General features: G+C 44.0%; 1 protein-coding gene across 1 annotated transcript in view; it reads right to left on the bottom strand.

Annotated features, from left to right (window-relative positions):
• jarid2b (jumonji and AT-rich interaction domain containing 2b) overlaps nucleotides 1-12,500 on the bottom strand; it is a 105,427-nt gene that overhangs the window by 40,577 nt on the left and 52,350 nt on the right. Inside the window, 2 exon segments of the mRNA XM_030788683.1 lie at nucleotides 4,933-5,056; nucleotides 10,374-10,509. Of these exon segments, the coding sequence (XP_030644543.1) occupies nucleotides 4,933-5,056; nucleotides 10,374-10,509 (260 nt within the window).

Here is a 12,500-nt window from a genome sequence, read left to right as displayed (position 1 = left end):
ACACACTTACTTCAGCCATGGCAATATATCATGGTATCACAGTCATTAATTATCTTATTTTATGCCACATGGCCAGAAATTGACCCTCTGAAAACCCTGTCTGTATTTGTTAAACGGGGAACTAGCCTTTTAAAACTGATAATGGACATGGATGCAATAACCTTGACTCCAGAGAGCAAACACAGCGGTGAGAAGCCAACAAAGAGACAGGCATTCCTGTCCAGTGACTCAGCTCCGCGTAGGAGCCAGAGTGTCCTACCTGAGTCTGTCGTTCTCACGCTACGCCTAAAGAAAAAAAAAAAAAAAACACCCACCATTCTACACACTTGACTCACTACCCCCCGCTCACAATGAGCAATCCCCTTTAATTACACGGTTCAGTGTCAAAAGTCGTATCCAAGAGCCCCTCGTACGAGTTCGAGTATGAGTGATAGCACGACGCAAAGCGCTAGTCGTGACGCCGGACGACTCTGAGCGCATTGCTAATGCTACCCTCACCGCGTAAGAACAGTGAATTCTGCCGCAGGGAGTTTTACGATAGATGGGGGAGTCTGCTGTTTGAACTGGGGGAAAAAAAAAAAAACATTTGGCAGAACCTAGAGGCTAAGAAAAGATGCAGTGAGTGAGAGAGTTAGTCAACAAGAGAGAGAGAAAGACAAAGATAGAGTGAAAGAGAGAGAGAAAGAAAGAGAGTTTGTGTTTGCGTGGCATTATCCAAACAAGAAGCAATCTGGCACGGGCTACGATGCCGATGTAAACCAACACGACAATGATCCGAGGCTGAATGTGAGACGGGGATTTTAGGCAAATAAACAAACAAACAAACACACACACACACACACTACCCGAAAAAAAGGACTACCCCACTCAGCAGTATTCTAACTCCAGTCACCTTAAATGAATTAATTTGTGTTCGCTCTCTCTCGGTTACCCGTATATTTGTGCTTTGAGGGGATTTTCTCTGGTTTGGCAGAGGCTAGCGGTACGCGAACTCTCTTGGTCTCGCAGGCCTGGGAAGACAAATAACACGCTGCTCCCAAACACCTCCATGACTATCTCCCCCGACCAGAAAAAAAAAACAAAAAACCTGACAGCCGGCCCTAGCACCTGTGCTTGCCTCTCCTCCTCCTCCTCTTCCTCTCTCTCCCTCCTTTCTTATTATTTTTTTTTTTCTTCTGACAAGGCCAGGTGTGATGAACACTGGCACCTTCTCAATCAGCGTCCTTGTTGCCGTCTTACATGGGCAGCAGATGCGAGAAGCCAAAGTCGTCTGGAAGACACACAAACGCAGGTCTGCGCGCGCGCGCACACACACACACACACACACACACACACACACACACACACACACACACGCGCGCGCGCGCGCGCGTTGAGCGAGGAGAGGGCCAAGCGTTAGGGGAGCAGGCCGCTCATTAAGCGAAAGCCCGTAAGGAGTTGTGTAATGAAAAACAGGGAAAGCACTCCAGAGTGAACAGAGGCCTCTTGTTGACAGTGTCTGTCTCTCTTTTCCCTTTTCTGGCTCTTTGTGCTTATTTAAATCCCTGCTCTGGCCACGTCTCTCTCTCTCTCTCTCTCGCTCTCTCTCTCGCTCGGTCAGAGCGGGTGTTTTTAATGATGGTGACTACAGGGCGCTCTCTGATTAGAGATTACAGTGGGGTATTAAATGACAGGTAGATTAAGGGCAGGTGTTGCACGCTGAGTTCTGCCCACACGCACATTTCACACACACACACACACACACACTCTCACACAAACATACAGGCACCACCTTTACACTTACTCACTCACTCTTTTCTCCCTCTCTCTGACACACATACATACATATAAACACATACACACACACACATACACACAAACATACACACGCACCCAGAGCATCTCTCTGAAATTGGAAGAATGGCTTCTTCAAGAGAGGGCTGAACTGGACATCTGCTGTGGGCTGGCTGTTGTGTGCTTTGGGCTGGGCTTTGATTTAGTGTGTCTGTGTGTGTGTGTGTGTGTGTGCGCGCGTGTGTGTGTGTATGTGCATGTGTGTGTGTGTGTGTGTTACAGGCTGTTTTGTTCCCAATGCACCCGGTGTGCTATTGATGCAGCTCTTCAGAGAAAAAGCATAGCCACTTCAGTGGGCCTGTGCAAACTGTGTGTGTGTGTGTGTGTGTGGTTGGAAGGGAGGGGGGTATGGCACATCATTAAAGTTTTGCTATTAAAGTGGGCAAAGGATGAATGGATTCTTCATAATGCTAATTTTGCTCCATCTATGGGACCTCTTTATAAGCACAAGCCAGTGTCTATGGAACTGTCGAAAAATAGAGGATCAAAGTGTAACTCCTGTGTCTAAGTTTATGGCACACTGTATTTTAATACTGAGACCAGACACAGTCAGAAGGTTCTAGAAAGAGTTTTTCTTTGATGTATGTCTGTGTGAAAAGTACCTTTCAGTCTTCGCAGTATTTGGGGGTGGGGGTTGTCTTTCACTAAACAACAGAGGGTCTTTTACTAAACAGGACAAATGCAGTCAGACCTCTTAAAAGTACAGAAGTTTCCATATTAGTCTGATGGGTGTAAGAATTTATTGAAGAAAGTCTTCGGATAAAATACGTACCTCTAATAGCATTCTCTTAAATGGAGTTCACTCAGAATGGATATCATTTTAAACATTTAAGCATTTCCATTTTGTATGTTCAGTCACCAAATTCCCATTCTCCCCGCTTCTGTAAGAGAGTATTTATTTGCTCTGAGGATGAAGCTGTCCATTTTCTAAATGGGGAGGAAAAAAAACTATTCATTCTCCCTCTGAAAAAATTTGGCCACCTATATTAAAACAATACATTAAATTATCTGTTGTCGATGGTACAGCTTTCAAAGTATAAAGTGCAGTAGTCTTTCTCAGACAGAATACTAATAACAATTTTTCTTTTAGTGTCATCTTCCTTGGATGCCAGAGATACTACAGGTGCGACACTCGACAGTTTGTTCAGGTCTCTGCAGAAACAAGTGACCTTGCAATGTTTCCTGGGTAATCGTCTAGCAGATAGCAAGCTAGCTGCCCACGTCAACAGAGAGGGGAGAAACACGAAGGGATAAACAGAGGAAAAAGAGCAATGAACAAGTGAGCACTACGTCCCCCATCCCGCCCCCCGAGGAGTGGTTCTCCCCATGAACAGATTACAGGTAGTGGAGCTATGCATGTGTGTGTGTGTGTGTGTGTGCGCGCGCGTGTGTGTGTGTGAGCTTTTGAGACCACTGCGCGTGTGCATAAATGCGCATGTGCGTGTGTCCAGATACAAAGCTGACGCCCCGTGCGTGGTGGTCAGCGCCGGTTTACAGTGGTCAGTCTATGTGGGCCTTTGATTGATGGAGGCCCTCACATATTGGACCTTCCGCTCATTCCAGTTCCCCGTTACTGCTCTGCCTGTTTCGCTCGTAAGCAGAACAAACAACACATTTATCCAGCGGGGAGAGGGAGAGAGAGAGAGAGAGAGAGAGAGAGAGACTTCTCTCCTTCAGGCTTGGGCTACCCAGGTTGCCTGGCCGTGTCTCTTAGCCTCTCAGTGCTGAGGGCAAGCTTTAATAAACAGCAGAGCCAGAGGGCTAAAGCTGCATCCAGCTCCAATCACTCTCCATTCAGACTTTAAGCTCCAGGTTATGATTCAAGGCTCAATCAAAAGGCTGCACGGTGGTGCATGCTTTTTTTTTTTTTTTTTTTTTTTTTTCCCCCTCAGGGCCCCTTTGATAAGTTTGAAATTTTTCTGCTGTTAAACTCCCCATGCATACCACACAAATCACAAACTCGCAATCCAACCGAGCCCAGAGCTCAACTACCCCGACCGTGGAGGACAAAAAGAAAAACCCACTGAGAACATTACTTTCATATGTTGAACGAGAAGAACACAATTTTTTTTTTTTTTTGTGCAATTTGACTGAACAGACCTCCAAGATTTTGTGTTTTTCGTACTTCGTCTTTCGAGTTGAAGAACGTTTGGACCTAAAGCAAAAAAATTTTTTTACATTTTCTGCCCTCCTCGGTGCTTTCCTAATTCCCACAATTTCATAATTATTACTCTCTCCCAGAAATTACGCGGTAAATAGTTCATTATACTTTCTTCTTTCACGTATTAACTTTTTCACCCTTCTCAAATATTAATTGAAAATGTTAATCTTGTTTTCTAGGAACTAATTAAAAAAAAAAGAATCCAACTAACACAGCAATAGCGTTTTTAAAAGAAGACGGTCCAGTGCTCGTCATAAAACTTTCGACTGATTTTAAATGAAAATCGTATTTAGCTTTCATTGTTAATCCTGTCATGTTTGATTTTCCTGCTAATTGGTTTCAGAAAAAAAAAACGTATTCCTGATTACGACAGCCAGGCGTCTCTGGTTGAATTACTGAGAGATTGTCTGTTTGATATTGGGGCAGTCTGGCTTTTCTACATTAGCTTTGGCTTAGAGTCCATCTTTCCACATTACCTCTCTCTCTCTCTCTCTCTCTCTCTCTCTCAATCTGCAGCCTTTCAGTCTCAGTGGGGGGGGGGGGGAGTAATTAGTTAAATAAACAAGTATGTATGAAAACATCTAATGAATACATCAGTAAATGAAATATCACCTGCAGAATGCCAAAATGTCTCACAATAAGCATGCTATTTGTTGTTGTTCCAAAATTTAGAAAAAAAAAAACCCTCAACCACCTCAGCCTGGCACTTTCTTTCTCACTTTCTAGATCTTTCCATCAGTGTCAAAATAAGCCACCCACAACTCAGAGCGATAAACCTAAAAGCAGGTCTGGGGTGGCAGAACCAGCACTGTGTGTTTCTGTTCTGTTCTGTTCTCTCATTCATTTCAGTGGTGCGTTATAGAGAAACAAAGGGGGGGGGGGCTTCATGCTGGTGAGCGGGTACAGGACAGCTTCACTCCTTTCATCGACGGACTCACCTCTTTTTGACAGGGCCGTCTTCTGAGTACTCACTGCTCCCGTCTGTGCTCTGGGCCCGAGAGCCCTCCTCTTTGTGACCTCCTTTAGACCCTGAGCCATTCAACTGGCCGTTTGAAAGGGAACCTGCAGAGAGAAAGACTTTTTTTAATCAATTGATTTTTTTTTTTAAATAAACATCTTAATAAACTATGTGCCTATTCTATATGAGAGAGAGCAAGAGGGAGGGAGAGAGAGAGGGTTAGGGAGGGAGGCAGGGAGAGGGAGAGGGAGAGAGAGAAAGAGAGAGAGAGTGAGAGAGAGAGAAAGAAAGGACAGGGGCTTTTAGTGGGCTGGTTGTGAAGCCTGTTTTAAAGTGCCATACTGGCAGATGTAAACACACTCACACACAGACACAGACAAAGACACAAACACACACACACACACAACTGAATAATAGGCACAATTATAATCACACAACTAAACATTCAAAGACCCCTTGTTTCCACAGCAATTCCATGTGAGCAAGTTAAAAAAAAAAAAAAAAACCCAAACTGCTGACGTAATACAGGCCACACTGAAGTAACCATCAAAGTCAGAGACTCAAAAGAGATTTCACAATGCTCATCCCAGCAAAAGCAAACAAACAACAACAACAACAACAACATTCATTTGACAAAGAATAAATCAAACAACCAAGTGCCAAAAAGGAGATAATGCAGTTAAGGCTTAAGTGTTGAAACAACACAGGCGATGCACAGAATTAAACAGGCAAACAAACGCGGAACCATCAGACGAGAGACTCAGGCTTTTTTTTTTTTTTTTTGTTCTTGTCCGGGCGGCGTCGGTTTGAAAACACATGACGCGGGCCGACCGCGTTGCCAGAGGCTGAATCAGAAACCTTAACCGTGCCCTCTGGCAGCCTATGAGGGAGACTCATAACTTCTGCTATAATCTTCACCCTGAACTATTGGCAAGATTGCAAGTGTAAGGCAAAAAAAAATAAATAAATAAAAATAAAAATAAAAAAAAAAGAGGTAGGGTGAAGCGAAGCGATAATAAACGGTAGCTTTTGTTGGGATAAGTGGCAGTGTGGATTGAAAACCTGTTCAGTGAAAAGAAAATAAAAGAGGGGGAAAAAAGAAAAGAAGAAGAAAAAAAACAAGCCCAGGCAACCAGCTGTTTGGGGAAAGGAAAGGGAAAGAGATAGAAAAACCGCAGTGTGTCATGGTGACACTTCACACGCACGCTGCGGTAGGTTTACCCGCCTCTCTCGCTCTCTCTCTCACACACACACACACACACACACACCTACAGATACAGAGACAGACAGATGTAAATACACAGAGGCACAAATGCTGATTAACATACACACACACACACACAAGTTCGGGTCTGTCGTCTCTCACGTCAATGTGGTCTACCCCAAATGGGCCCTGACATTTGATCAACTTATAAGCTCAACGTCTGGGGGGAGACACATTCACCTCCTCATACACAAAACCAGAGAGAGAGAGAGAGAGAGAGAGAGAGAGAGAGAGAGAGAGAGAGAGAGAGAGAGAGAGAGAGAGACAGAGAGAGAACCTCTCTAAACAACATTCTGAAAATTTACAGCATGCTTTAAAAGTAATCCCAACAAAACGAAGGTTTAAGTCTTTCTATGATATAACAATAGTAATTGTAAGGCCTGCACATTCAAAGACTAATGCTACAGCATAACCAAAAACTTCTAAGACTTTGTTTGAGAAACTACAGCTGGCCTTCAAAAGAGTATGCTGGAGGAAAAAGAAGAAAAAAAGGCCATTAAATTTCTTTCCAAAATATACATAAGACACGATAAAACGATGAGTTATTCTACAGACCACCGCAGCTGGGTTTCAAAGCAATGAGCAAACTAGCCACGAGAGACGTACTCTCCGGGGACAAAACATTGTATTTGAGGACGCAAAAAAAAAGCAGAACTATTAAAATCAAAACAGCCACTACGGGGGGAAAAAAAAAAAGAAAACAAAAACAACACCCATGTCCTACATTTAAAAACGAACCGCATTTGTGAAAAAGCAAAAAGAAGGAAGTCTCGGAGTACGATAAACCATACAACCAATCGCTTTTTCCCCCTTTTAAATCAGCTGCGTGCGCCAGAGATGGAAACGCAAGGCCTGTAGATATCCGACACTCACACGCTAAAAGAAGCGCTCTCTTTCTCTCTCTAATTCCCTTTTCCATGTTTTACATACTGTATGTTGGTTTCGCTTGAGTAAATGTGTGAGAGTCTAGCAGACTGTCAAAGTCAAACTTCCTCGCTAGAACTCTCCAAGGCTCCGTTTTGTCTGTTAGCTGTCTTTTAGCAGCCGCTAACAAGATTTATGTGTGTTAAACTAAGCCAGTCGCTTCAGTCTCCTCTCGTCCCGTCTCCCAGGGGTAGTGGAGGATGCAGGAGGAGTTACTACTGCAAGCCGTGATGTGTAACCTATTAGTTTAGGGCGGATAATAAGTGGTAGGGTAACACTGGGGTAATAAGGGGGAACAGTAACATCGACAGAACGAACGGCGGTCCTCGGGGCTTCGACAACCCTCACAAAACACACACACATCCAGAGTAATCGTCGTCATCATGGTCTAGTGATGGAATGGACACTGGCCAGCCTTCCACCATTGTAAGTCCCTAACTTATTAGGTCCACTTCCTGTGGCCTTTAAACTTAAGACAGCTGGAATTAGGGGGAAAAAACCCCACCGTGGGACAGGAACACAACTGTGAGTGCGGTAAAGCCAGACGTGTGTTGGTACATAAACATATTGCGCTTTACAGTTTCCTCTCTTACACAATGCTTTCAGAGTAATTCTCAAAATAGAAATGCACAGAAATGGGAAGTCTGGCAGAGTGGGTAAGACGATTCCAAAGTTACAACAAAAGCTGACTAGTTGTATTATTATTATTATTGTTATTGTTATTATTATTATTATTATTATTATTATTATTATTATTATTTCTAACTAAACAGATTCCACTGCCACAATGTTCATGACAACAATTTAAAACATAGTTATCTGTTGGTGTCTTTTTCACCTCCACTGCTTAGAGAAGGTTTTAACTATGAGGTTCAAAAGAGACAGTTAGCTAGTAGAGACCAGTGTCTGCTGTATTTGACTGTCTGAAGCTCCAGTGTGCCATGCTGTCGTGTCACTTCCTCCTCAACTGTTTTAGGCTTTACCCAGGAAAGGAGCCTCCTCATTGGATGGTCTCTCAGTCACATGACCAAGAGAGGATAAGGGCATTGGCTGACAGGCTGCAGTATCTGCCATACTGCAGAGAGAAGTTTCACCCGGTTTCAGTGATAAATAATGCCCTGTTAGGCCTTCAGGGGATGAGGCAGAGAGAGAGAGAGAGAGAGAGAGAGAGAGAGAGAAAGAGAGGAGGAGGGATAGAGATGGAGATAAAAACAGAGACAGTGAGGGAGTGAGGGAGAAGAGGAGGGAGGAACAGGAAGAGCACACTTCCTGAGTGGGGCTGTAACCACAGGCCTATCGATGTGAAAAGACACCCTGCGTCTGGGGGGAGAGAGAGAGAGAGAGAGAGAGAGAGAGAGAGAGAAAGCACGAGACAGAGAGGAAAAGAGGGTTGGAAGGATGGCCCCACAGAGAGGCAAATTATCCTACGATAATTCAGTGACAAGGCGAACAACTGAGAGGGGGACAAAAATGTGCCAGACACAGACAGCTGAAAAGAGTGAAAAGAGTGAGCAGGATGCAGAGGTAGAGTGTTTTTCAGGGGGGAAAAAAAAGCTATGATTGCTTGTTTAATGTAGGGAAATGAAGAGTGACTCACAGCGTGTGTTGTGAGAACATAAGACAACCCCCCCCCCCCCCCCCCCCCACACACACACACACACACACACACACACACACACACACACTTCCCCAACCTAAGGTGCCTGTCAATCACTTTTGGAATTGCCACACCCCCATTTAAAGAGACAGACAAAGGGGCAAGGCAGGAGGCTGCCACCAGAGAGACAGCTAGCACATCGTAACGCTATTGCCTGCCTGGTGACGAGAGACGATGGGGAGAAATATGAATCCAATAAATATAACATCCTGCAAGTGTCTTCAGATTACAATGCTGTGAGGTAGTGCTTTAATTAAGATGAATTAAGAAACCTGCCAGAAATATGTGTAACTATGTTCATTTAGTATAGTCGCCTGAAGAATATTTTTTAAAGGTCAAGGAATCAAGTTTGCATGTCGTGTAAGTGACCACGTAGAGATCCTGATTTGTGACATTATAGTTTTCTCCTTTATTCCATTTCTCGGGGCCACGGGCAATCCTGCCGCTTTGTGACATCAGCGTTCTTTCTTTGATTCACTTTGGTGTTTAGGGATTCCACCCCTTTATGACATCACAATCCTTAACCTCAAACTGTTGTCCTTAGCGGAGAGCTGATTCACTGTGAATTTTATAGACAGAGAGAGCTGTGTTTCTCCCACAGAGAAGCAGTGACTCAGTCATATGCAGCCTCCTACTGCTCCAGTCTCAGAGCCTGGCCAAAGCCTCCCAGCTCATTTCCATTCAGCTCGGCTCTTTGTGTTTAAGCTGATGTGATTCCCCCGTCGTGCCAGACTGCGGGTACACTGTAATGACTTATTCTCGCGTGGCCGATAAGGTCAGCTTCCCGCTGTGGGTAAGGAGGCTTCCACGAGACATGGTTGAAGCACACAGCAATACAACACAGACACACACACACACACACACACTCACACAGAACTCCTGAGGAGAGCACATGACTCAGAGTGGGTTTTTTTTTCTTCTTTTTTTGTCTCTTTAAAAAGAGAGTGATAAAACAGCTAAGCCACATCTAGCTGAGTCCCCCGCCCAATGCTTTTCTCTGTCTCCCAGTGTAAATTCGCATGAAGCTTGCTCTCCCCCCCCCACCCCCACTGCATCTCGACACTCTTTATAGTGACAGCCGGGCCCGGGTTTTGAGGGACCGTGTGAAGTACCAACTCAGGGCTGTCTGGGGTATTGTGCTGCAGTGTCAGACAAGCCGACATCTAAAAGCATCCAACGCCTTATTGAATTCCTGATTCTCTGTACTGTTAACCACAGACACACACACACATACGCACGTGCATACACACACACACATACACACACACACGCACAATCTTACTGCCGCCTGTTTAAAACCCACAGATTTATCTTGCGATATGAGTAAACAATCAACCCACGTCCCCTAAGAAATTCTGTTCACATTTTACCCGATTAAAGTCTTCACAAGGAAGTTAATTTACTGTGATGCTGTAATGACTTCAGTCATAACACCTCAACTCCCTTACATAGATACTTTTACCATGAAATCTCTCTCTCTCTCTCTCTCTCTCCATTCACATGTGGGGACAGGGCGGATCCAGACGGGGACAGACGAAGGGGATAAGGTGTTGGATGGGCGGGAAAGCGCACTCACCATTGGGGCTCTTGGTTCCATGAGAGAGGTCCTCACCCAGCTGGCGTTTCTGAGCGCTCTTGAACTCTTTGAGAGACAGATAAAGCACCTTTCGTACCACCTGCTCTTCCGACCAGGGAATCCCATCGCTGTCATCCTAAAGTCCGAGAAAAGAGAAAAGCACAGGTTAGCATTGACACAGGACCTTTTACCCAACAACTCTTATGGCAAGGGGTCAAAAGGACACAGTGAACCCACTTCCCCTGTATGAGGCTAACGAGGTTATCATTTCACTGAGGTCACAGGAACACAACTCCTGCACTGCCATCTTTTACAGACCTTTAGTTTTTCCCATATTTCATTACATCTCCAATATTCTTTTCTTTAAAACAACAACAACAACAACAAAAGACAATAAGTAGCTCATTTCAAATTTGTTTTCTAGTCACGAAAGCTTTACCCAAAAAAATAAATAAATAAACAAACAAACAAACTGATATTTGAAGTCCAACAAAGCAACACTAATTGACAGTAAATACATCAGCGCAAGGCACTGTAATAAAAGACCATAATTAGCAAACTTCTGATGCCCTTCCATAAAGACACAAAAAAAAGTAAAGCTCTCTAACCACATTAAAGACAGAAAAAAGTAAAAGCTCCCTAACTACATTTCAAGTCTATGGCTGATCAGTTTTTCTTCCATATTCATGGCAACAGCTGTTGTGAATGACCTGTCCATTGCCTTCAGTAATGTAAGGACACAACTGAAAAAAAAAAAAGTCACTGTTCTAAATGGAACAGCCTAGGCAACACTAATGGATGTGACAAAAGGAGATGTATTTAGACATAACCAAACAAACTCCGTATTTCAGTCAGAAAAGTTAAATTGCCTGGATGGCTGGCTAAAAAAAAAAAAAAAAAAAAAATTACATCGGCATCAAACGTATTCAAGGTTTCCACCTCAGAAAGAAAATAATTACTTGAAGACATCTTATCGCTTGAGTAATAATAGATAACATAGAAAGCAATCCATTAGTTACAGGTCCGCTCATAAAGCACGAGCAGAAATGAATAATTGGCAAACAGAGAGGAGAGAGAGAGAGAGGACTAAAATGGCTGGCGGTTGGAGGTCTGAGGATATTAATGTGAGGTGTGTGTGTGTGGGAGACACAAAGACACTACACACACACACACGCACATACACACATAGCGCTCTTGCCTTGTGTTTGAGCATAGTCAGATGACAAAGCAATAAACTGTTAAATGACTCCCTCCCTCCATTAAGCTACAGCTTTTATTCCTTCCAAACTTTCCACTGCATGTGGAGGCCAAAGAAAAGGTTATGTGAGGTTACGCGTTACCTGACAGACATTTCCATTCTTAAGTTAAAAAGTAATCTGAACTGGATAATCTCAAATTATCGCATTGAGCACCTAAATAAGCTTTAGCCATGATAAGAATATGAATTTGCATTGCCTGCTCTCTATATAACTCTCCTTTACAGCCACCAATAAAAGGATCGGAGAGGAGCCCGGAATGTTCCTGACGCATTTGTTTATTTACTTGTCCTACCACGTTTGGAGTAAACTGATCATTGCGTAACACGCTGGCACTATGTAGTAAAAGATCGAAAGAATGAATGAACAGTTAAAGATCAACGACACAGCGGGGCTATGTGAGTAAAATACGGCTGGGGGGGGGGGGGGGGGGGGGGGGGGGGGGGGGGGGGGGTGACATAACACAGACTCAGACACCTCTTACACAAGATCCTGGAATCACGTCTCCCTTTATTGTGCTTCTGTGAACAACTGCATTAGCCTTTCTGTGGAACTGTGATTACTCTCTCTCTCTCGTTTTCTCTCTCACAAGACCCATTAGTGAGTGTTCACACCCTGTCTGGGACACCCAAGGACACTGAAGGAAAACCTGACAAATTCAGTAAAAACAGTCCAATTAAACACTGAGTGTTTGAGCGGATCCATTGTTTGAAACACGGCTGCGGTTGAAGAGGGAGATTTTTGGGAGAGACAAAAAAAAAAGCGTGTGTGTGTGTGTGACAGAGCGAGTGTGTTTTCCTGTGAGAGGGCTGACACTGACAGGTGAGCATCAAATCTCCCAGTGCGCGCGCACACACACACACACACACAC

The sequence above is a fragment of the Chanos chanos genome, chromosome 12, assembly GCF_902362185.1.
Source record: "Chanos chanos chromosome 12, fChaCha1.1, whole genome shotgun sequence".
Classification (NCBI taxonomy): Eukaryota; Metazoa; Chordata; class Actinopteri; order Gonorynchiformes; family Chanidae; genus Chanos; species Chanos chanos.
Note: the sequence above shows the minus strand (reverse complement) of the source record. Positions and strands in the feature narration are given on the sequence as shown.